Below are 24,039 nucleotides of genomic sequence, written 5' to 3'. Positions count from 1 at the left end.
TTGTAATGATTCAAATAGGATAGATTATTTTGAATTAGCACTGTAAGATGGATCTTAAGGATAATTAGCATATATTTTGAAATTCAAATTAAAAACCCTCTTTATTATGGAAAATTCTAAATGTTTACAAAAGTAAAGAGATTAGGAGTCCCCCCTATGGCACAGCATGTTAAGGATCCTGTTTTGTCTCTGCAGTGGCTCAGGTCGCTGTTAAGGCACGAATTCAATATCCAGCCCAGTGGTAAGAAACCCAACTAGTATCCATGAAGGTACAGGTTTGATTCCTGGCTTCACTCAGTGGGTTAAACAGTCTGGTGTTGCTGTGATCTGTGGTGTAGCTTAAAGATGCAGCTCAGATCCCGAGTTGCTGTGGCTGTGGCGTAGGCCCTCAGCTGCAGCTGCAATTGGACCCCTAGTCTGGAAACTTCCATATGCCTCAGGTACAGCCCTAAAAAGACAAGAAAAAACCCAAAAAGTAAAAACCCCAGCCTGGTACAGTGGGTTAAGGATCTGCCATTGTTGCAGCTGTGTGGGATAGGTCATAGCTGTGCCTCAGATTTGATCCCTGGCTTGGGAACTTCCATATAATGCAGAGGTGGCCAACACCCCCCACCCCAAAACCCTAACCAACGCCCCCCCCCCAAAGCCACAAACACACACACACAAGGAGATTAGTATAATGAACTCTTTTTTTTTTTTAATTTTTATTTTATTTTATTATTATTTTTTTTTTGGTCTTTTTGCCATTTTTAGGGCCGCACCCACGGCATATGGAGGTTCCCAGGCTAGGGGTCGAATCAGAGCTGTTGCTGCCAAGCCTACACCAGAGCCACAGCAACGCAGGATCTGAGCTGCATCTTCAAGCTGCACCACAGATCACAGCATGTGGAAGTTCCCAGGCCAGGGACTGAATCTGAGGTGCAATTCCAACAATGCCAGATCCTTTGACCCACTGCACCAGCCTGGGGATTGAACCTGCACTTCTGCAGCCACCCGAGCCCATGCAGTAGGATTCTTAACCCACTATACAACAGCAGGAACTCCTCGAACTTTTAAAAGTTAAAAAAAAGGAAAAAATGACTTTACATTGATTTTTATTGTATCTGCTTTAATTTTGTGGAGGGGAGGGTTGCACCCACAGGATATGGAAGTTCCCAGGCTAGGGGTCAAATCAGAGCCGTAGCTGCTGGCCTATACCACAGCCAGAGCAATGCCAGATCTGAACCAAATCTGCAACCTACACCATAGCTCACGGCAATGCCAGATCCTTAACCCACTGAGCAAGGCCAGGGATCGAACCCTCAACCTCATAGTTCCTAGTTGGATTCGTTAACCACTGAGCCACGACGAGAACTCCTTAATTTTTTTTTTTTTTTTTTGTCTTTTGTTTTTTGTCTTTTGAGGGTTGCACCTGCAGCATATGCAGGTTCCCAGACTAGGGGTCAAATTGGAGCTGTAGCTGCCGGCCTACGCCACAGCCATAGCAATGCAAGATCCAAGCTGAGTCTGTGACCTACACCACAGCTTATGGCAACGCCAGATCCTTAACCTGCTGAGCGAAGCCAGGGATTGAACCCACAACCTCATGATTCCCTAGTCTGATTTGTTTCCACTGTGCCACGACGGGAACTCCTGATGAACTCTTGTGTACCCATCATCCAGTGTCAACAATATGTAGCAGTCTTGTTTTGTCAAGAGCACCTCTAGTTCTCTCTCTGTGCTTCAGTATAGTTTAAAATGTTGTATCATTTCTTTTCTTTTTTTTTTTTTTTTTTTTTTTTTGCTTTTTAGGGCTGCACCCATAGTGTAAGGATTTTCCCAGGCTAGGGGTCCAATTGGAGCTAGCTGCCAGCCTATGCCACAGCCACAGCAATGCAGGATCTGAGCCGAGTCTGTGCCCTACACCACAGCTCACTGCAACGCCAGATCCTTAACCCACTGAGGGAGGCCAGGGATCAAACCCGCAACCACATGGTTTCTAGTCGGATTTGTTTCCACTGCACCATGACGGGAACTCTTGTTGTATCATTTCATCACTAAATACATTAGTATGTTTTTTCTGAGAAACAAAAAGCACTCTTTAAAAAATATATATAAAATCACAGTGTGTTTATTATACCTATGAAAATGAATAATTGTTCCTTTTTTTTTTTTTTTGGCCACACACACAGCACATGGAAACTCCCAGGCCTGACATTGAACCTGAGTCACAGCAGTGACAATTCCAAATCCTTAAACCTCTAGACCACTAGGGAACTACAATAATTATTCCTTAGTATCACCTAATAACTGAGTTCACATTTTCTTTTTTTGTCTTTTTGTCTTTTCTAGGGCTGCACCCGAGGCAAATGGAGGTTCCCAGGCTAGGGGTCTAATCGGAGCTGTAGCTACTGGCCTACACCAGAGCCATATCAACTCAGGATCCGAGCCACATCTTCGACCTACACCATAGCTCACAGCAACGCCGAATCCTTAACCCACTGACTGAGGCCAGGGATTAAACCTGAAACCTCATGGTTCCTAGTTGGATTTGTTAACCACTGAGCCACGATGGGAACTCCCTGAGTTCACATTTTCTTGATTGCCCTCTACAGGTCTTTTTTCTTTCTTTCTTTTTTTTTTTTGTGTGTGTGCTTTCTAGGGCCACACCCATGGCATTGGAAGTTCCTGGGCTAGGGGTTGAATTGGAGCTACAGCTGCCGGCCTAAGTCACAGCCACAGCAACTTGGGATCCGAGCCACGTTTGCAACTTACACCACAGCTCAGAGCAACCCTGGATCCTTAACCCACTGAGTGAGGCCAGGGATCGAACTCGCATCCTCGTGTATCCCAGTCAGGTTCGTTAACCAATGAGCCACAAGGGGAACTCCCTAAATGTTGTTTTATAAGGCAGTTTTCTAAAATGTCTGAACAAGGTTCACACATTACATTTGGTTACCATGTCTCAAGTTTGTCTCTTTTTGTAAATAATCATTTTATTAAAGAATATCAGAGTTTGTGTTGTGGCTCAGCATCTTAAGAATCCCACTAGTATCCATGAGGACGCAGGTTCAATCCCTGGTTCAATCTTCAGGGGGTTAAGGATCAGGCATTGCTGTGAGCTGTGGTGTATGCCACAGACTTGGCTCGGATCTGGTGTTGCTGTGGCTGTGGCATACACTGGCAGCTGTAGGTCTGATTTGACCCCTACCCTGGGAACCTCCATATACCGTTGATACGGCCCTAAAAAGACCAAAAACAAAAAAAAAAAAGAAATCTTCCAGTAGAATTTGGCTTTCTAACTCTTAGCCTGGGTTATTTTTATAATAATATGTAATCAGAATTTTAGAAAAATTCATTTTGTATTAGTAATATATTTGATTTTGATTAGTAATATATTTTATTGATAAGTGTAATTTTGATTGCTTTTTATAACTGTGCATTATGGTTTAAGTGAAAGTTAATAGTAATGATCCCTTTTATATATTTCCTTTAATAGATTTGATATTAGTGTGCTGTCAAAATTTTCCTCTTGCCTGGTGGATCAACATTTATATTTCAGTCCATTAATGGGAGAAATAGCTGATATTGTAAATAGGAACTTGGAAAGCATACAGGACTTAAGGTAAATTTATTTAGGGGCCTTGTGCCTTGGCGGAAAGATTCTGGGCTTTGGATACACACATACGTAGACTTGCTATTTCCAAACTTTGTGACTTTAATCTCTTGGGAGTTCACTCTCCTCATCTGTGAAAGAAGGATAGTAGTATCTACTGTGCAGTGTTACTGTGAAATTAGAGATAAAATATGTAAAGTGTAACACAGGATTGTTGAGATCTGTGATTTTTCTTTACTTGCAAGCTAACAAGTTTGCCTGCCATCCTTATGACCTTATTTAACCTTAATTATCTCCCTAAAGGCCTGTTCTCTAAATATGGTCACGTTGCAGGTGAGGGCTTTAATATATGCATTTGGGGATGAGAGGGCACAATTCAGTCTATAGCATACACTAGTGTTCATAAAAGCATTAGTCACAATAGCCAAAGAGTGGAAAAAACCTAAATGTCCATCAGCAAAGGAAGAGACAATCAAAATTTGGTATATCTACAGTGGATTATTATTTAACCTTAAAAATTGGACAATGCCCTTATCCTGCTGAGCCACAACAGAAGCTACAGGATTTTGTTTTTGTTTTTGAACATATTCATGTCGTGTAGAAGTTACCAGGCCATGGATAGAACCACTCCATTTCCCTGCAGTCACCTGAGCCACAGCAGTGACAACACAGATCCTTAATCGCTGGGCCATCACAGGATTCCTTGTCTAAAGGGGTTTGATTTCTAGGAGAGTAGCGCTTAAGTCTCACCAGTATTTAAAATAAAAATTTTGTGGTATAAATTTCATCAGTTCCTTTCTATTTCTAATCATTTAATGTCTTAAAATTGCTCATTATTCTTAGGTAATGTAAAAATCTTTGCATCTTCTTCCTTTTTCAGGTCCTTGTCTGTCTTGATGGTCAACATATCTTCTTTAATATCACAACGTTTTCAAGAACAATTAGTGAACAAAACAGAGCTTCTTTTTGACACCATAGATCCTTCCCAGGTCAACACAGCAAGAAGAATAGTACAATTTCTTCGAAATATTAAATATAGTTATTACCCACTGTTAGAAAGATGCAATCAGGTATTTTTAAGCAATATGAACCACCTTGATTTGGACTTCATCAGTAAAATACTTAGTTTGTACCATTCTCTACAGTTTTATAACTTCCAGTTTTTTTTAATGGCTAAGAAGAGGCTAACAGAAATGATTCCTCTGTTTGACCACCCTGCTAACTTTGTAAAATTGTTGGTAGCTCTGGGACCCCTGGCAGGACCTCAAGAAAAGGATCGGTAAGTTCAGCTAGAAATGCTGTACTTTTTTTTGTTGTTGTTGTGAGTATGTGGCACCTTCATGCTTAGATCTCCTTGCAGTTCTGGAAGGCAGAAAAGTCACGCCACTCCACTGTGGAAGGGAGAACTCTTATGCTTTCCTCCTCGATTCTTTGCCTGATTATTCTAATTTCTCAAGCTCTTAGTCTGCTACTGTTTTCTGAATGGGGGCCAATAATCCCCTCTGTGGCCAACATAGCAGTGGACTGGGGAGAACATCATTTTAAGTGCTATTATTCTTCCTTAAGCCACATGATTGGCTTTATGTCAAAGAGATAAGACTCCCCCACCCCAGTGTAGGTTATAGTAGTCCTAATAATGGACCATTTTATGCTTTGGTGTCTGCATATTCATCATCAAAATCATTTATTGTGTATGTTGGTTTATGTTCCCAGTGTCAGGTTTGGGTGATTTTGATGTTTCCTGTCTTTTAAGAAGTTCTAGTTTTGCCAGATAATAATGTAGATGGAAATATTTGGACTATAGAGCATATTTAAATTAGTACTAGGTGATTACTAGGTGTGAGCAAACAGATAAGTGTGACTAGTAGATTCAGTTAAGCAGGGGTTCCAGGAGCTACATGATGGAGGTACCTGCATTATTACTGTTAGTAAAGACTTCATGGAGAGTTTTATTTTTTGCTTTTTAGGGCCACACCCAGGCATATGGAGGTTCCCAGGCTAGGGGTCAAATTGGAGCCACAGCCAAAACAATGCTGGATCCAAGCCACGTCTGCGACCTACACCACAGCTCACGGCAATGCCGGATCCTTAATCCACTGAGCGAGGCTAGGGATGGAACCCACAACCTCGTGGTTACTAGTTGGATTTGTTTCTGCTGTGCCATCATAGGAACTCCGAGAGTTGTATTTTTAAGAGTCTTTAGGGAGTTCCCGTGGTGACGCAGTGGTAATGAACCCAACTAGTATCCAGGAGGACAAGAGTTTGATCCCTGGTCTTACTTAGTGGGTTAAGTATCCAGTGTTGCTATGAGGTGTGGTGTAGGTCACAGGCGTGGCTTGGATCCCACGTTGCTGTGGCTGTGGTGTAAGGCTGGTAATTATAGCTCTGATTGAACCCCTAGCCTGTTAACTTCCATATGCAGGGATTTGCCCCCCGCCCCCAAAGGGAGTTCTTTAAATTACAGGAAGAAATTTAAGGGTATGTTTTAAGAGGATGTATCAAGATAGCAACAAGATGATTATTAAAAAAATTTTTATTGGAATCTTTCTCTTCTGTCCCCAAGTACTACTAAAATCTCTTACGGCAAGGCAGTACAGAAGTTGAATTTAATTGAGTCCTTGCCTTCACAGAACTTATATTCTACTTGAGAGGATAGAAAGAGTTAATTGAAATATATTTGGGTTCCTGTCATGGCTCGATGGAAACAAATCTGACTGGCATCCATGAGGACACAGGTTCAATCCCTGGCCTTGCTCAGTAGGTTAAGAATCCAGCATTGTCGTGAGCTATGGTGTAAGTCACAGATGAGGCTCAGATCTGGTGGTGTTGTGGCTGTTGTATAGGCTGGCAGCTGTAGCTCCGATTTGACGCTAGCCTGGGAACCCCCATATGCCACTGGTGTGGCCCTAAAAAGACAAAAAAAAAAAAGGAAAGAAATATGTAAATATTGTGACACTTCAACAAAGTTTATGAGTAAATACTAAAATTAGTGATGTAGGTAGTAATTGCTGAAAGCAGACAGAAAAGGAGAGAAAAACTTGGACTACAATGGCTGGGAAAAGCTTTGGGGAGAAGCTCTGAAGTACTTGATCAGGTTGGTGAAAAGGGTGGTGTGGAACTTTCCAGGCTGAATAGAAAATTAGTTTTTGTTTTGTTTTTTTAATTTTTAGGGTTATACCTGTTACATATGGAAGTTCTAACCTAGGGGTCACATTGGAGCTTGCAGCTGCCGGCCTACGCTACAGCCACAGCAATGCCAGATTTGAGCCTAATCTGCAGCTTATGGGAACACTGGATCTTTAACCCACTGAGTGAGGCCAGAGATTGAACCCACAACCTCACAGACACTGTGTCAGGTTCTTAACCTGCTGAGCCACAGCAGGAGTTCCCAGTTTATGGTGTTATAGCAAGTACTTTGTATGTAAGAGTTCTGTTAATATGCAGGTATGTTGACTTCTTGGTTAGATCTTACTCAGTTTTTAAAAATTGAGGTATTGTTGGAATATTGTTCATTTCTTAGCTCTGTACTACTGAATAATGTCATTGAATTTATTGTATTTTATGATTGTTGTAATCTTATTTGAAAATCATTAATTAAAATTTTAGCAAAAAAAAAGAAACTCCAAAACGAAACATTTTATCTAGGAGTTCTCCTGTGGTGCAGCAGGTTAATGATCTGGTGTTGTCACTGCAGTGGTTTGGTTGCTGCTGTGGTGTGGGTTAGATACTAGGCTGGTAATTTATTCATGCTGTGGGCACAGCCAAAAATAAATAAATAACCCCAAAATGTTTTATCTATGTTTTTTTAAGAGACAGTTTAAGATTATACTGAGGCCCTAAAGTATACTTTGAAGAAAACAATGTGTTTTTCTTTATTCAGTAATATTTTATATTATGCCCAATTATCTGGAGAGAAAATTGGAATCATATATTGAATTCAGTTCTTTTTTATATTATTCCTTTTTTCTGTTATGTAAGAAATGTTATTTTAAAAAATTTAATAAGCTAATCATTAGTTTTTAACATTAAAATTTTTTTCTTTGCTTCTAGACTTAAGTCAACTATATTATTGATGTCAGAGGAGCTGACTAGCCAGCAGGCCCTGGCAGTGATGGAAGCAATGGAAGAGATGGAAAGCAGAAATTCACATCTGATTAAAAAGTATTTTTTTCTGAAATTCATAATGTGAAATTTAGTTGGCATTCATAAGTTGCTATTTTTTTCAGAAAGTTTTATTTTTTCTGTAATCTGTTGGTTTTGAAGAAATAAGGAGTTAAGTCATTGTTTATTTTCTAAGTAATTTGTTTTTCAAAATAGAAGGGTTTTTTTTGTTTTGTTTTTTGGGGTTTTTTTTCTTTTTAGGGCCACACCCGAGGCATATGGAGATTCCCAGGCTAAGGGTAGAATCAGAGCTGTAGCTGCTGGCCTATACCACAGCCACAGGAATGCAGGATCTGAGCCTCGTCTTTGACCTACACCACAGCTCATGGCAACGCCAGATCCTTAACCCACTGAGCAAGGCCAAGGGTTGAACCTGCATCCTCATGGATGCTAGTCAGATTCATTAACTGCTGAGCCATGATGGGAACTCCTCAAAATAGAGATTTTTAAGTTGTTTACAGTATCTTTCATTTCATTTGCTGCTGTTGTTATTCTCAAACAGGGCATCATAATCTAGGAAGGTAGAGAGCATAGAGCAGGACCTGAATTTTCAAAAGGACAGTTCCTGTAGAACAGTTAACATCTATATGGACTTAAAATTGTTTCACACTACAGTTGTTACCTTGAAATTATAGCATCGTATTTTGGCTTCTTCACCAGATTTTAGAAGAAAAAAAATATATGGTTCAGACTTATATACTTATTTTTTCATCCTTACATATTCCTTTACAAAATTTTCCTTCTGCCCTAATCCTCCAATTTATTGCCTCTTTGCATTTCCCATTGGTTTTAAACATCTCCATTTAGAGGGCCAGTGGATTTAAGGAAGAAAATTAAATCAGTTTTACATTTCTATCATCATCTATCTGGAAACTGTTCTTCAACAACAGAAAACTTTGTGTCATTTTTTGCTGTTTCTCTAGCACAGAGTATGTCTGGCATGAAGCAGCTCCTCAGTAAAAATTTAATGAAGAAATGAATGAACTGGTTATAATATGTTTTATCATTCTTTTTTAGAATTGCTTCAATTCTATGTAAACATTTGGATAACTATAAACCAGTGGAGTTATTGAGGATAACTCAAACATTGATTTTTCTACATTTTCAAAGTAAAGACTTTTTTGTAAAACTCAGAGAATTACTGATTAGGTAAGATTAAAATAAATGTGTTTGTTCAGTCTTTAATTTTATAATCCACCTTCAATATTTGTTTTTTTAATTATGTATAGAGTTGTTGAAACTTCTGAAAGCAGTAATGGGTGGGTTATTATTAAAAATTTAAGACACTTATCTCTCCATGCCCATTCTGTCAAGCATTCTCCTTTCCTGCAGGAATGAAATAACCATGAAAAGGTTGGAGCTGCTAAAGAAGGCAAAACTCCATCACTTTACTGACCTCATTTCCATTTCAAAATATATTAAATATAAGCACTGGCAGAAGGGGCATGGAAGAGAGATGAGGAAAAAAATATCAAGTGGAGCTGGGAGAATTTGTGTTTGTTGGGGGTTTATTTTTAGACAAGTATCATAAGATTGGCAACAAGTTCTTAAGCCATACTGCTAAGCAACTTTCCAGAAAGGTTGCGCAAACTTTTTAAGTTTACTGTTAGTGAATGAGAAAACCTGTATTAGTGCGCCATTGCTAGCATTGAATATTACCACTATTTTTTTTTTTTTTTTTTTTTTTTTTCCTTTTTAGGGCTGCATCCGCAACATATGGAGGTTCCCAGGCTAGGGGTTGAATCGGAGCTACAGCTGCTGGCTTACGCCGCAGCCATGCCAGATCCGAGACACGTCTGCAACCTATACCACAGCTCACAGCAACGCCAGATCCTTAACCCACTGAGCAAGACCAGGGATCAAACTCGCAACCTCATGGCTCCTAGTCAGATTCGTTTCCACTGCACCATGACGGGAACTTCTATTATCACTATTTTAATATAATAATTTAATATTTTAAAAGGCAACTCAATTTTGTTTTAATTTTGATTTTATTATCTCTTCCAGTACTTCTAAATCTAGAGTCTTTAAAAGCTCCCAGTTTTTAATTTGCATCTTAACACGTGCTGTCCTGGTGGGGGGGCTCTTACCATAGGGATTTGGGAAAGGAGGCCTAGAGAATGGGATCAATTGTATGTCCTGTGTTATCTGTTCTGACACTGACCTTTTGTTTATCAGGGACTATGATTTTATTTTTGCACTAAAAAATTTGGGATGTGCTTTAGAGCATCTTAAGCCTTCCCTTAGTAACCTTTTATGAACCTGTCATCTTTGAATTTATCTAGTCCTTATTTTGGGGGGGGGAGGTTTTTAGGGCTGCATCTGTGGCATATGGAAGTTCGCAGGCTAGGGCCACAGCCACACCAATGAGGGATCTGTAATTTACACTGCAGCTCAAGGCAACACTGGATCCTTAACCCATGGAGCGGGGCCAGGGATCAAACTTGCATCCTCATAGATCCTAGTCAGGTTCATTACTACTGAGCCACAACAGGAACTTCTATCTAGCCCTTCTTAAATTAACTTATATTTTGGAGTTCCCCTGTGGTCCAGTGGGTTAAAGATCTGGCATTGTCACTGAAGCAGCTGGGGTCACTTCTGTAGCATGGGTTCTATCCCTGTGCTGGGAACTTCCACCAGCTTCATGTAAGGCCAAAAAAAAAAAAAAAAATTATATTTTAAGCCTATCATGCCTATTTAATAATAATTATATATTCATATTCTAATACTTATATAGGTTTTGGGTTTTGTTGCTGATGTATTAATTTTGTTCTTTTCATTTTTGTTCTTCCTTTATAGTTATTTGAAAGTCAGTGTCGTACCTAGTGAGATTGCCCTCCTAGTCTGTGCTCTTTCGATGCTTCCTTCTCCTCACCTAGATGAAGCAAGGATATCTCAAATCGAAGCAGTTTTACCACAGTGTGACCTAAGTGACCTGAATGATTTTGCCACATCTGTTTTAAGATGTATTCAGTATGATCACACGTATCTGGATAGTACTCCTGGGAAACAGTTGAAACTACTTCAAAAATTAGATTACCATGGTCGTCAGAGACTACAGAAATGCAACGATTTGAATCTGTTATGGAAAGAAGTTAAATCTTTGAAAGGAGACTGGTTTGCGCATTCTCTCCTTGAAGAAACAGTTGTTACCTTACAGCGTTTGATGGATGAAATTAATTACATGAACATTGCAGGGATTGCATCTTTCATTTCTAGAAGTAACTACCTCAGTACTTCACTCCTTGATAGGATAGCTTCAGTGGTCGTTCAGCAGATCGAAAAGGTGAAATTGAAATATTACACATTAGTGTTATCTAGTTGTCAACTTCTAAAAGCATAAGTGTTTATCACAAGCAATTTTTTTTTTTGTCTTTTTGGAGCCGCACCCATGGCATATGGAGATTCCCAGGCTAGAGGTCGAATTGGAGCTGCAGCTGCCAGCCTACACCAGGGCCACAGCAACGTAGGACCCAAGCCACATCTGCGACATACACCTCAGCTCATGGTAACACTGGATCCTTAACCCACTGAGTGAGGCCAGGGATTGAACCCGCATCCTCATGGATCCTAGTCGGGTTCATTAACCTCTGAGCCATGAAAGGAGCTCCCTGTCATTTCTCCTCTTAAAGCCTCTTCCTCCAGCAGTACAGATTTGGGGAGATTGGCAGTCATCCTTTGGTTCATTACAAGTATTGTTAAGATCAGTGGTCAAAATTCATTGGCTAGAAGGAACTTCTTAATACTAGCTGTATTATGATAATGGAGATGAATGACTTTTATTTTCTTTTCCTTATTTTGTATAATCCTGTGATGATTACTTATCCTATTTAAAGCAAGTCATGGAATACCCACTGTGGCTTAGTGGGTTAAGGATCCAATTGCAGCAGCTTGGGTTGCTGCAGAGGTGTGGGTTTGATCCCTGGTCTAGTTTGATCCCCGGTCTAGTGCAGTGGGTTAAAGGATCAGGTGGCGCCACAGTTGTGGCATAGGTTGCAGCTGTGGGTCAGATTCATTGTCTGGCCCATGAACTTCCATATGCTGTGGATGCAGTCTTTAAAAAAAAAAAAAATAAAAAAACTAAAACCAACCAAAAAAAACTATTCAGGAGTTCCCGTCGAGGCGCAGCAGAAACGAATCCGAGTAGTATCTGTGAGGATGTAGGTTTGTTCCCTGGCCCATTCAGTGGGTTAAGGATCTGGTGTTGACGTGAGCTGTGGTGTAGGTCTTAGATGCGCTTGGATCCTGAGTTGCTGTGGCTTTGGTATAGACCGGCAGCTATGGCTCCAATTCGACCCCTAGCCTGAGAATTTCCATATGCTGTGAGTGTGGACCTAAAAGGCAACAAAACAAAACAAAAAACTATTCAAAAGTGTGAGAAAAAAAAAAGAAAAAAGAAAAAGATTTTTTTAAAGTGTGAGGTAAGGAGTTCCCGTCGTGGTGCAGTGGTTAACGAATCCGACTAGGAACCATGAGGTTGCGGGTTCGGTCCCTGGCCTTGCTCAGAGGGTTAAGGCTCTGGCATTGCCGTGAGCTGTGGTGTAGGTTGCAGACTCGGCTCGGATCCCGAGTTGCTGTGGCTCTGGTGTAGGCCAGCGGCTACAGCTCCAATTCAACCCCTAGCCTGGGAACCTCCATATACTGCGGGAAGCGGCCCTAGAAAAAGACAAAAAATAAAAAAAATAAAGGGTGAGATAAGTGGTGTGAAAACAGAAAATTATGTCTCCACTGACTACATTATTCCTAAATTGTCAGAAATTGGTGGTGAGGTTAAATAGATTATATAACAAGGTAGAAAAAACTTAATAAACAAAGTGGTACATTTTTCATTTAACTATAGGCATGTTAGATAAAGACTTTTACCTAATTTTAAACCTAACTTAATTAGGTTAAGTTTTGTTTTGTTTCACTAAAGTTGGAGTGATAACTTTTTTGTTCTATTTTTACAGATTCATCCTTTTGCAATCCTTGGTGTTATTCTTCCATTCTGCGCCTTGAACTATGATCCACCTCAAAGGGATGAATTTTTTGGAACTTGCATTCAGCACCTCAATTCTCACTTAAGTAGGTGTATTGTTTGGTACTACATTGATGAAGAGGTTGGAGGATACTGTTTCTGGTACTCTAATACATACTGTCCCCCTTTTTTTTCTTTTTTGGATGCCCCAAGGCACATGGAGTTCTCAAGCCAGGGATCAGAACCAAGCTGTGGTCTCGCCCTAAGCTGCAGTTGTGTCAGTGTTGGATCCCTAACCCACTGTGCTGGGCCAGGAATTGAACCTGTGTCCCAGCACTTCCAAGATGATGCAGATCCCATTTCACCATAGCAGGAACTCTGACACAGCCCTTTTAAAAAGGGTAATAATAATTGCCATGATTTTTATATCTTAAAAAAGCTTTGGATCAATTAAAAAAACTTCTCTTAGGAGTTCTTGTCATGGCTCAGTGGTGACAAACCCGACTAGTATCCATGAGAACGCCGCTTTGATCCCTGGCCTTGCTCAGTGGGTTAAAGTTCTGGTGTTGCTATAAGCTGTGGTGTAGGTTGCAGATGGGGCTCAGATCCTGAGTGGCTGTGGCTGTGGTATAGGCAAGGAGCTGTAGCTTCAATTAGACCCCTGGCCTGGGAACTTCCATATGTCGCTCATGAGGCCCTAAAAAGCAAAAAAAAAAAAAAAAAAATTAAAAATTTAAAAAATAAAAACTTTTATTATGAAGAATGTCAACTTACATAAAAAGTGAAAGAATTGAACTAATAGCATCTGTAAACTAGCTGGGTAATTGTTACCATATTTGCTTCATTGTTTGTTTCTCTTGCCCCCTTATTTTTTTCTAAGCCATCTCAAAGTAAGTGGTAGGCATTGTGCCTCTTCACTTCTAATTGCTTATGCATACACCTCCTAAGAGTAAGAACTTCCTAAATGAGCACAATACCTAAGTTCTCCTAATATCTAATACACAATCCCCCCCCCCCCGCCCCCTTTTTGGCCATTCCCACAGCATATGGAAGTTTCCAGGCCAGGCATTGAATCCGAGTTATATCTGTGACCTATGCCACAGTATGGCAACACCAGATCCTTAAGGACTGAACTGGCAATGCCATAGAGACCAGCTGGATCACTAACCTACTGTACCACAGTGGGAACTCCTTAAACTCCTTTATCATTACCCAAATAACTTATTTAGAGTGGTTATTTTAGACCCAGGATCTGATCAAGTTTCACTTATTCTGTTAGGTTGTTATCTCTTTAGTCTCTTACGGTCTAGAATATTCTCTGGCTTTTTTTTTTTTTTTTCTTCTCTAGCTTTTAAAAAATTATTTGCTCTGTATTGAATTAGGAAAAAGATTTTTCTTTTCCTGATTTTTTATTATCTGTTTTTAAAATTGAAAGAACAATGTAATGAACATCTGTATACTGTATATCCACAGTGTAGCTTTCAAATGATGATTAACATTTTGCCACTGTGTGTGTGTGATGAACTATTTGAAGTGTCAGCCCTAAATACTTCAGGTTATAAGGACTTAGATAAGTACAATATAAGTATCACACTTAAGAAAATGAACAAGGACCGCCTACTACCTTCTCAGTCCATAATAAAAATTTCTAATTGTCACGAAATTGTCTTTCATAAATTTTTAAAAGCAACCAACATAGAGTTGTTATGCCATTTTTTTCCTTTTTTTCCTTGAAATTTATTTTCTGTAAAAGAGATTGGCCATTTGTTGTGGTTTGTTCCACGTTCTGAATTTGTCTGAGTGCCTTCTTTTAACTCGCTCCTCCATCTTCTGTATTTCTAGTAAACTGGAAGTGAGGTATAAATACTTGATTAGATTCAGATTAAACATTTTCAGCAAAAATACCTTGTATGTGATTTTGTGTACCTGTATCATACCTGGATACATGTAACATTTGATTATTTTTCACAATTTTAATAGTTTGGTTTTTTAAACAAAACAATTTTTTTTTCTTTTTGGCCACACCTGCGGCCTATGGAAGTTCCTGAGCCGGGGACCCAATCCAAGTTGTAGCTGTGACCTGTGCTACGGCTGTGACAATGGTGGATCCTTAGCTCACTGCACCACCAGGGAATTCCTGGTGCCGAATTATTATGTGTCTCTTAAAGTCTTTAAATAGTGTTTCAGTACTGGAAAAGAATGGAATAGAAATATTCTTGCCTGCTTTTGGCCGTAGCAGAGGCAGTATGTTAGGACAGCAGAGGCAGGAAATTATTATTTTTTCTTTTCATCCTCTTTTTGGGCCCTGAATTATATTTTGTCCTATTGGCCTTCAAGGAAAAGGGTTTTATGGGGTTTCTCTCAGATTCACTCTTACTTGTTGGTATGATGTGGGAGTTTTAGAGATGAAAAAACTGGCTCAATAGTTGCTGCCTTTTTGGTTGACACTGACCAACATTCACAACCTTGTCAGGAAGTCTTTTAGTCACTGGAGGTATAGATGGATGAAAACAGATAGGCTCTACCATCACTGAGTTTTTATTCTGGTAGGGTGAGACTGACAGGAATAAACAAATATATAAGGTCAAGTGGAGATAAGTATATATTCAAGAACACGAGAGCAGGGCAGGTGTGTAGGGTGGAGGAAGATGGTGGGGTGGATGGAATGGAGTGCTGCTTAGATCGGGGAGTCAGGGACTGTCTCCCTGAGGGGATGTCATTGATATAGATTGGATGGAGTGAGCGAGTGAGCCATGTCCGTTAGTGGGGAAGGAAGAGAATCCCATGACAAAGGAAAGCAAGTGCAAAAGGCCCTAGAATGAGAACATGCTGGACTGCTTCTATTTATTTTTTTATATTTTCAGGGCCGAACCCACAGCATATGGAGGTTCCCAGGCTAGGGGTCCAATCAGAGCCACAGCTGCCAGCCTGCGCCAGAGCCACAGCAACGCCAGATCCGAGCTGAGTCTGCAACCTACGCTGCAGCTCGCGGCAGTGCTGGGTCCTTTAACCTGTTGAGCAAGGCCAGGGATTGGACCTGCATCCTCATGGATACTAGTTGGGTTCTTAACCTGCTGAGCCACAGTGGGAACTCCTGCTTGATTGCTTTTAGATACAGCAGATTCAGTGTGGCAGGGGTAGAATGAGGGAGACAGAATTGGTAGGAGATGCAGTTGGAGAAAGAGCTAGAGATTAACTTCCTCAGAGCTTTTTGCTGTGCCTGGAGAGTAAGAAATACCCATTCTTTTGTCAATCGAGCAACAAACACTAACCTGAAAGCTTCTATGTCCGGTGTAAGGTGTTAGGCTCTATATTAGGATATGTTTCTCTAGACCTTCTAGTTAGACTGGTGTGAAATCAGTGTAAATATATTATGTCAGTATCATGCTCTGGACCTTGCTACATTTTTATGGGATCTATAAGCTGGATAGTGTCTAATGACGTCTATTACTGTGTCTAATAGAGAAGTAAAATGGGACTGTGGCATGTGCGTGTTTATTCAGGTATGGGTGTATGCATGAGTGGCATATATTTATACCCACTTTTGGTAACACAACTATATATAGAAAGGTGAGACTTGAAACTGAAAGATGAGACTTTAAATGTGCTCTCCTGGTTGTTCAGTCCTGTGTCCACAACCAGAAGGAAATGAAAGCACATTCTTTTTTTTTTTCCTCAAAGGATATAAGAGATGAGAGGCTGAGAAGTGCAGCTTTGGGTTTTTTTTAAGATTTACTCAGAGAATAAATCTTTTTTGGGGGGGAAAGTTTTGGAGACCTATATAAACAAAATTTTAAGTAACTTATGGAGTACTAATTTTCTTTATTTTGAATAAATATTAGTTTTGACAGATCAGTTTTGCTAATGGAGATCCTCACTATTAATCTTGTTCATGACTTGATCTTGCCTTATTAAATAAACTCAGCAAAACATTGAAAAGATTTAACATCTTTTATTTGCCCTTTGTAACAACATTATTGCTGAGGGGGCACTGTAGATGACCCCTTCTTCTCTCATCAGAAATGTCTCTTGGGGAGTTCCCATTGTGGCTTAGCAGGTTAAGAACCCGACATAGTGTCTGTGAGAATGTGGGTTCTATCCCTGGCCTTGCTGAGTGGATTAAGGATCTGGTGCTGCCATGGCTGTGGTGTAGGCCTGCACCTGCAGCTCCCATTCAACCCCAGCCTGGGAACTTCCATATGTCGCAGGTGTGGCCCTAGAGAGAGAGAGAAATAAAAAAGAAATGTCTCTTGGGTGAGGCAAATCAGGAAAATAACCTCAAGTCTTACACTTTGGGACATACTCTAGGCTGCTGGGTGACAGGTAAGGGAGGAAGTGCTTGGTGAGACCTGAGCTTCATGTATGTCTACATGCAGCTGGAAGTTGGCAGCTGGAAGTTGAAGAGCCCTGCACAGCAGCACAGTGTTGTGGTTCAGAATCCTGGAGCTGGACTCTCCAGGTTAAATTCCACCGTCCACTTGCTAACTATGTGACTTGGAGCAAGTCATTTAACTTCTCTGTGCCTCAGTACACTTGGTTTATAAAGCAGAGCTAATAATCATTCCTACTGTACACTGAAGTGAGATTTAAATGAATTATTGTTTATAAAGTTCTTAGAATGAAATCTAACACCTTCTGAGTACTTTTATCATCAGTACCTGGAGTCTGGGATCACTTCTTATTTTTACACACTCTGCTGACCTTTTGTTTTGAATCTTTCTCTTTTCAAGGCAATTTTATTTATTTATTTACTTACTTATTTATTTATATTTTTATGACCACACCTGTGGCATGTGGAAGTTCCCAGGCCAGGGGTCAAATCGGAGCTGCAGCTGCCGGCCTACACCGCAGCCACAGCAACACTGGATCCCAGCTGAATCTGTGACCCATGCTCCAGCTTGTGGTAACACCAGATCCTTACCCACTGAGTGAGGCCAGGGATTGAACCTGAATCGTCACAGAGACGATGTTGGGTCCTTAACCCACTGAGCCACAATGGGAACTCCAATGGCAATTTTAAAAACTTACCTTTTGGCCACGCCCATGGCATGTGGAAGTTCCTAAGCTAAGGGTTGAATCTAGGCCACAGCAGTGACCCCAGCTTCTGCAGTGACAATGCTGGATCCTTAACCTGCTGTGCCACAGGGGAACTCAAATTTTAGAATTTTTTAATAGAAGTATAATAATAATAACTATAACACTGAAATATTCATATATCCTTAATGTATGTATGTATATTGTATGAAATTATGCAAATTGAATCACCTAAGGATCAAACCCAGATTAAGAAACAGAATATTGGGAGTTCTCTTGTGGCACAGTGGGTTATCCACTGTGATACAGTGTTATCACTGAAGTGGATTGGGTTTCTGCTGTGGTGTGGGTTTGAACCTGGCCCCAGGAACCTCTGCATGCTGTGAGTGTGGCCCCCAAAAAAGAAATAGAATATTAGCATAGTACCCTCTCTCCTGGACCCCTTTCCTCCTCTATTTCACCATTATCCTAACCTGTAACTGTGTAGATTAATTTTGTCCAGGCTCTGTTTGTATCATTTTTGAAAAACCTGATTTTACCTTAATAACATGTATTTATGTATATGTGAATAACATACGTACTTATGTATACTTTTTTTAATCTTAATTTTGTTTTAGGCAAATTGGATCCTATCATGTTAGTGTTTCTTGGTTCCTCCTTGGCTACAATTGAATATTTTCCAGAAAATCTGCTAAAGGCAATTTTTAACATCAAGTTCTTAGCCAAATTAGATTCTCAACTTGAACGTATGTATCTATATTTTAATCAAGTATCACATATCTTATTTATTTATTTTGCCTTTTGTCATTTTAGGGCCGCACCTAAAGTTCCCAGGCTAGGGGCCTAGTCAGAGCTACACCTGCTGGCCTACGCCAGAGCCACAGCAATGCCAGATTTGAGCCGCATCTGTGACCTACACCACAGCTCACGGCAACGCTGGATTCTTAACCCACTGAGCGAGGCCAGGGATTGAACCCTCAACCTCATGGTTCCTAGTGGGATTTGTTTCCACTGTGTCACAGTGGGAACTCTGCACTTATATTTTATATTCAAGTTTCAGCTCTGCCTGCATACTAAAGCATTTAAATGTTAATCATTTTTTTCTGTTTATAAAAGTATTTCTTGATTATTATAAAAAAATTTAGAATATAGAACAGTATAATCTAGAAAGCAAAAGATTATTCATAATCTTACCACCAAGTGAAACTACCACTTTTAATGATTTGGAGTATTTCTTCTGTCTTCTTTATAGATCTATATACATATGTTAAAACAAAATTTGTATTATATATTCACTTTTATATATTGCCTTTTGTCATTGAACTATACTTTGAACACTTTTCCATACCATTAAATATTTTTCAATGTCATGATTTTTTAGTGTCTTCAGAATTTTCCATTGCATGGAAGTAATAAAATTATTTGTGGAATTCTCTTATGGTGCAGTGGTTAAGGATCTGGCGTTGTCATTGTAGTGGCTTGGGTTGTTGCTGGGATATGTATTTGATGCCTGGCCCAGGAACTTCCACATGCTGTGGGTCTGGCGAAAAAAATGTATTTGTAATCATGTAGGCCGTTTGCAATTCTTTTTTTCTTTTTTTTTTGCCATTTCTTGGGCCGCTCCCGTGGCATATGGAGGTTCCCAGGCTAGGGGGTCTAATCGGAACTGTAGCTGCCAGCCTATGCCAGAGCCGCAGCAACAAGGGATCCGAGCCGCATCTGCAGCCTACACCACAGCTCACAGACATGGCTCGGATCTGGTGTTGCTGTGGCTGTGGCTGCAGCTCTGATTCGACCCCTGGCCTAGAAACTTCCTTATGCCAAGGTGTGACCCTAAAAAGAAAATAAATTTAAAAAAACGCCACATCCTTAACCCACTGAGCAAGGCCAGGGACTGAACCCTGTAACCTCATAGTTCCTAGTTGGATTCGTTAACCACTGCGCCATGATGGGAACTCCCCGTTTGCAATTCTTAATTACTTTTTTTTCTTTTTTTACTTCTGCGTGTAGCAGCTTCATGTGGGATCTCCGTTCCCAGACCCGGGATTGAACACAGGCTGCAGTAGTGAAAGCTCCTAGTCTTAACTAGTAAGACCACCAGGAACTCCCTCTTCATTACTGTTAGTGAAGATTGCTCTACATGAGTAATTGCCCTCATCTTAGTTCCCTTAGATAGATTGCTAACTGTAGAATATTAGGTCAATGAACATTCTTTGGTATTCTTTTTTTTATATATGTAGTTTGTTTTTGTTTTTTGGGCCAAAGCACAAGGGAACTCCTAAAATGTAGTTTTAGTATTCATAATTAGGAGTTCCCATCGTGGCTCAGCAGAACTGAATCTGAATAGTATCCACGAGGATGCAGGTTTGATCTCTGGCCTCACTCAGTGGGTTAAGGATTCACTGTTGCCATGAGCTGTGGTGTAGGTCACAGACATGGCTCGGATCTGGTGTTGCTGTGGCTGTGGCTGCAGCTCTGATTTGACCCCTGGCCCAGAAACTTCCTTATGCCAAGGTGTGACCCTAAAAAGAAAATAAATTTAAAAAAACCATAAAGTAAGTGTATGCAAATGAAATGACTTTATGAGAATAAAAGTTACAGCCAATAATGGGGATAAATGAATGTGAAAAATGAATTGTCTTTGCTAAGTTTAGGCTATCAAAGCCCATTAATATACTTTTTAAATTTCAGTTTTATGTTCATCTCTAAATATGAAGGTCCAATTTCGTCTTATGGAATTAAATAGAGCAGTCTGCTTGGAATGTCCTGAATACCAGATTCCCTGGTTTCATGAGCGCTTCTGTCAACAGTATAATAAAGGTTTGAGTTTTCTTTGTGTCAGAAAGTAAAGCTTAGTTAATTAGGTAGTTCACTGTTATTATGGTTAAACCTAACCATGGGAGCTCCTGCTGTGGTGCAGCAGGATTGGTGGCATCTTGGGAGTGCTGGGACGTGGGTTCGATCCCCAGCCTGGCACAGTGGGTTAGGGATCTGGTGTTGCCTAAGCTTTGGCTTAGGTTGAGATTTCGACTTGGATCTGATCCCTGGCCTGGGAGCTCCATATGCTTTGGGGTGGCCAAAAATGAAAAAAAGAAAAAAAAAACCTAACCATGACACCAGAGTTCCCAAGAGTGCCGTGACTGTTTAGTGAAACCATTTTGTAGGTGAAATTTGTGTTGTAAGAATTTCTTAATATTTAGAACCCTGAACCTCCTTTGGTGGAGAGCCAGGGAACCTCCCCTAAATTTAGTAGAAAAATGCACATGGTATTACATTGAAGGAAATATTAATCTTTATTTTTCAGTTTATAGACTTGGAGTGATTTTCATACAAAAACTTATTTTAAGTGAACTAATTGTTTTTATTTTCATAAAGATACTGGCAGCATGAATGGAGCACAACAGCAGATTTATAAAATGTTAGCAGAGGTTCTAGGAGGAATCAATTTTGTAAAGGCCTCGGTTCTTACACCTTATTACTACACAATAGGTAAGTGTTTGGTAGGTTATTACCTACTTTCAGAAAACCAAACTAGGAGTTCCTGTTGTGGCTCAGTGGTAACAAACCTGACTAGTATCCATTAGGACTCAGGTTTGATTCCTGACTTTGCTCAGTGGGTTAAGGATCCAGTGTTGCTGTTTGAACTGTGGTATAGGTCGCAGACATGGCTTGGAGGCAAAAAGACAAAAAAAAGAACTTTCCTATTACCACGTATTTTGTTACCCTTATGTACAGTTCATACAGGAAAGACAGGATACATGCTTGGATCTTTATTTTTACTGATTTTCAGATGAATTGGTTTAGCTTCCTTCAGTTGTGATCAAGAGAGTTAAGGGGATTACAGTAAAACTCAGTGTGATTTGGCCTAGTGCAATGCTAAGTACATCTCCCATGCTAATTAATAGTGTAGTAATACTTGCTGGTTGATTTTTATTTTTGACTTTCTGTCTTTTCTTGAGCCGCTCTGCGGCACATGGAGGTTCCCAGGCTAGGGGTCTAATTGGAGCTGTAGCCACCGCCCTACACCAAAGCCACAGCAACTCAGGATCTGAGCCGCATCTGCGACCCACACCACAGCTCATGGCAACGCCAGATCCTTAACCCACTGAGCAAGGCCAGGGATCGAACCCGCAACCTCATGCTTCCTAGTCAGATTCAACAACCACTGTGCCACGATGGGAACTCCATGCTGGTTGATTTTTATTGGTTGATTTTCAAGGAGAGGTGCTCTTGAATTAGATAAATAAGTTGGATAATTAGGGAGGTTCCTCAGCATGTTGGAGTGTGTGTGCGTCTGTGTGTTTGTATGCCTATGTGTGTGTATATATATTCAAAACATCTTAACTTTTACATATGAGTTTACCTAATTCATATTTTTGATTCCTATACTTCCTTATAGGTTTTGAATGTATCTTGGATAAAAGAAAAAACCCTCTTCCATATGGAAGCCATAATTAACCTTGGGAAAACTGCCAAAAATACACTCAGAATCAAATACTCAAATAGCTGGATCGAGACTGCCACCAGGAGCTGAAAAGTAACTTTCTTAGTTTCAGATTTTGTTATCTCAATGTTAAATTTGGCACGATTCAATGAACTATCTAGGATTGTTTATAGTAGAACCTGCTCCTCATATATCTCGTTCATTCTATCCATGTACCTTTGCTTTTCCTGTGCTTCTGCCTTAATGTCCATCCTTCACTGTCCAAAGTTTAGCAATCTCTGAAGCACTAACCTTCAAGCTGTCCTCAGTGGAAGTAAATAGTATCTTCTTCTTCCATGCCTCTTTACTTTTCTGATGGCACCTACACTGCATTATAGTTACTTACTATGTATAGTTACTTACAAGATGTGTCTATTTTTGTGTCCCTCACAGTACCTTACATATGGTAGATGCATAATACATATATATTGGACAAAGAAACAAATAGATGCAAGCATGTAGATTCTTCCAATAATTTCATTTAATTCTAATGAATAGGATTACTTGTCATTAATTACTAATTGAAGTAGAAAAATAATTTGTATACTCATTAATTCATTTGGCTTTTTTCAGTTTATAGAGATGCAACCTTGTTCCTGAAAGGCTTATAATTGAACAATCTCTCATTGTCATATTAGACGTAAATATTTATTTTTATCCTATATAGGATTGCTTTGGAATTTTTGGATTCAAGAGCATTCTGCAGAAATACCCCTCATTTAAAAGGGAAATCTGCCATGAAAAAACGACATTTGGAAATTTTAGGCTATCATGTAATTCAGGTATGAAATATTTATATTAATTCAGCCTCTAAAAAACCCAGAGACATTGGCTTAATAAGTGTCACCTTTTAATGTGAAAGGTGTAGACTTACCATGCTGAGAGGTCTTCCCTGATGTTTTTTGTTGTTGCCTTCTAACTTTCATTCATACTACATTACTTATGTTACAGATCCCTCATTTTGAATGGAACTCTATGGCATTGTCAACAAAGGGTGCTCGGATGGACTACCTGAGAGAACGGATATTTGGAGCAGGCAAATCTGATCGTTGTTTTTATTGAACATTGGTTTTCACGGTGTATCAGATTTGAACTTATTTTAATGAAGTGACTTGACTCAATTAAAAGATAATAGTGTAGAATTGGTATCAAGGTCAATTGTCTTTTTTTTTTTTTTTTTTAGGGCCACATCCACGGCACATGGAGGTTCCCAGACTAGGGGTCGAATCGGCGCTATAGCCGCTGGCCTACACCACAGCCACAGCAACACCAGATCCAAGTTGTGTCTGTGACCTATGCCCCAGCTCATGGCAAGGCTGGATCTTTAACCCACTGAGCGAGGCCAGGGAATGGAATCCTCATCCTCATAGATACCAGTCGGATTCTTAACCGATGAGCCACAAAGGGAACTCTGATGTCAAGGTCAATTGAAAACCTATTAAAATAAACAGACATTTTACAGTGAAAATACTTTATCTAATTGGGAAATTATTTTAAATTCTTAACATAAAAGACAGGTAGCTTTTAAGAAACTGAAGAGTTTACAGTTCCTTCTTTGAATACACACACACACACATATATGTATATACATGTATATATATCTTTATATTTTTCTTTGATGATTTTTCTGTCTAAAAAACTGGTGTTGTTATAAACAGAAGTGTCCTTTTTTTCACTGAGATACAATTCACATACCATTTAGTATACTAACAAAGTTGTACAACAGTCATTACTATTTCCAGAACATTTTTTTTTTCTTTTTTCTTTTTTTTTTTTTTTTTTTATGTCTTTCTAGGGCTGTACCCAAGG

At 39.7% G+C, this 24,039-nt stretch overlaps 1 protein-coding gene across 1 annotated transcript in view; it reads left to right on the top strand.

Annotated features, from left to right (window-relative positions):
- The window catches only part of FASTKD1 (FAST kinase domains 1), a gene marked incomplete at its 5' end in the record, with an annotated part of 29,729 nt that extends 6,351 nt beyond the window's left edge, over window positions 1–23,378 (top strand). The window contains 13 exon segments of the mRNA XM_013984245.2: window positions 3,479–3,604; window positions 4,476–4,874; window positions 7,646–7,756; window positions 8,774–8,905; window positions 10,556–11,042; window positions 12,706–12,820; window positions 18,365–18,493; window positions 20,439–20,567; window positions 21,123–21,236; window positions 22,147–22,200; window positions 22,203–22,284; window positions 22,898–23,012; window positions 23,182–23,378. Of these exon segments, the coding sequence (XP_013839699.2) occupies window positions 3,479–3,604; window positions 4,476–4,874; window positions 7,646–7,756; window positions 8,774–8,905; window positions 10,556–11,042; window positions 12,706–12,820; window positions 18,365–18,493; window positions 20,439–20,567; window positions 21,123–21,236; window positions 22,147–22,200; window positions 22,203–22,284; window positions 22,898–23,012; window positions 23,182–23,292 (2,104 nt within the window).

Source organism: Sus scrofa, chromosome 15 (genome assembly GCF_000003025.6).
Source record: "Sus scrofa isolate TJ Tabasco breed Duroc chromosome 15, Sscrofa11.1, whole genome shotgun sequence".
NCBI classification, from domain to species: Eukaryota; Metazoa; Chordata; class Mammalia; order Artiodactyla; family Suidae; genus Sus; species Sus scrofa.
This window is presented reverse-complemented; position numbering and strand designations above follow the sequence as displayed.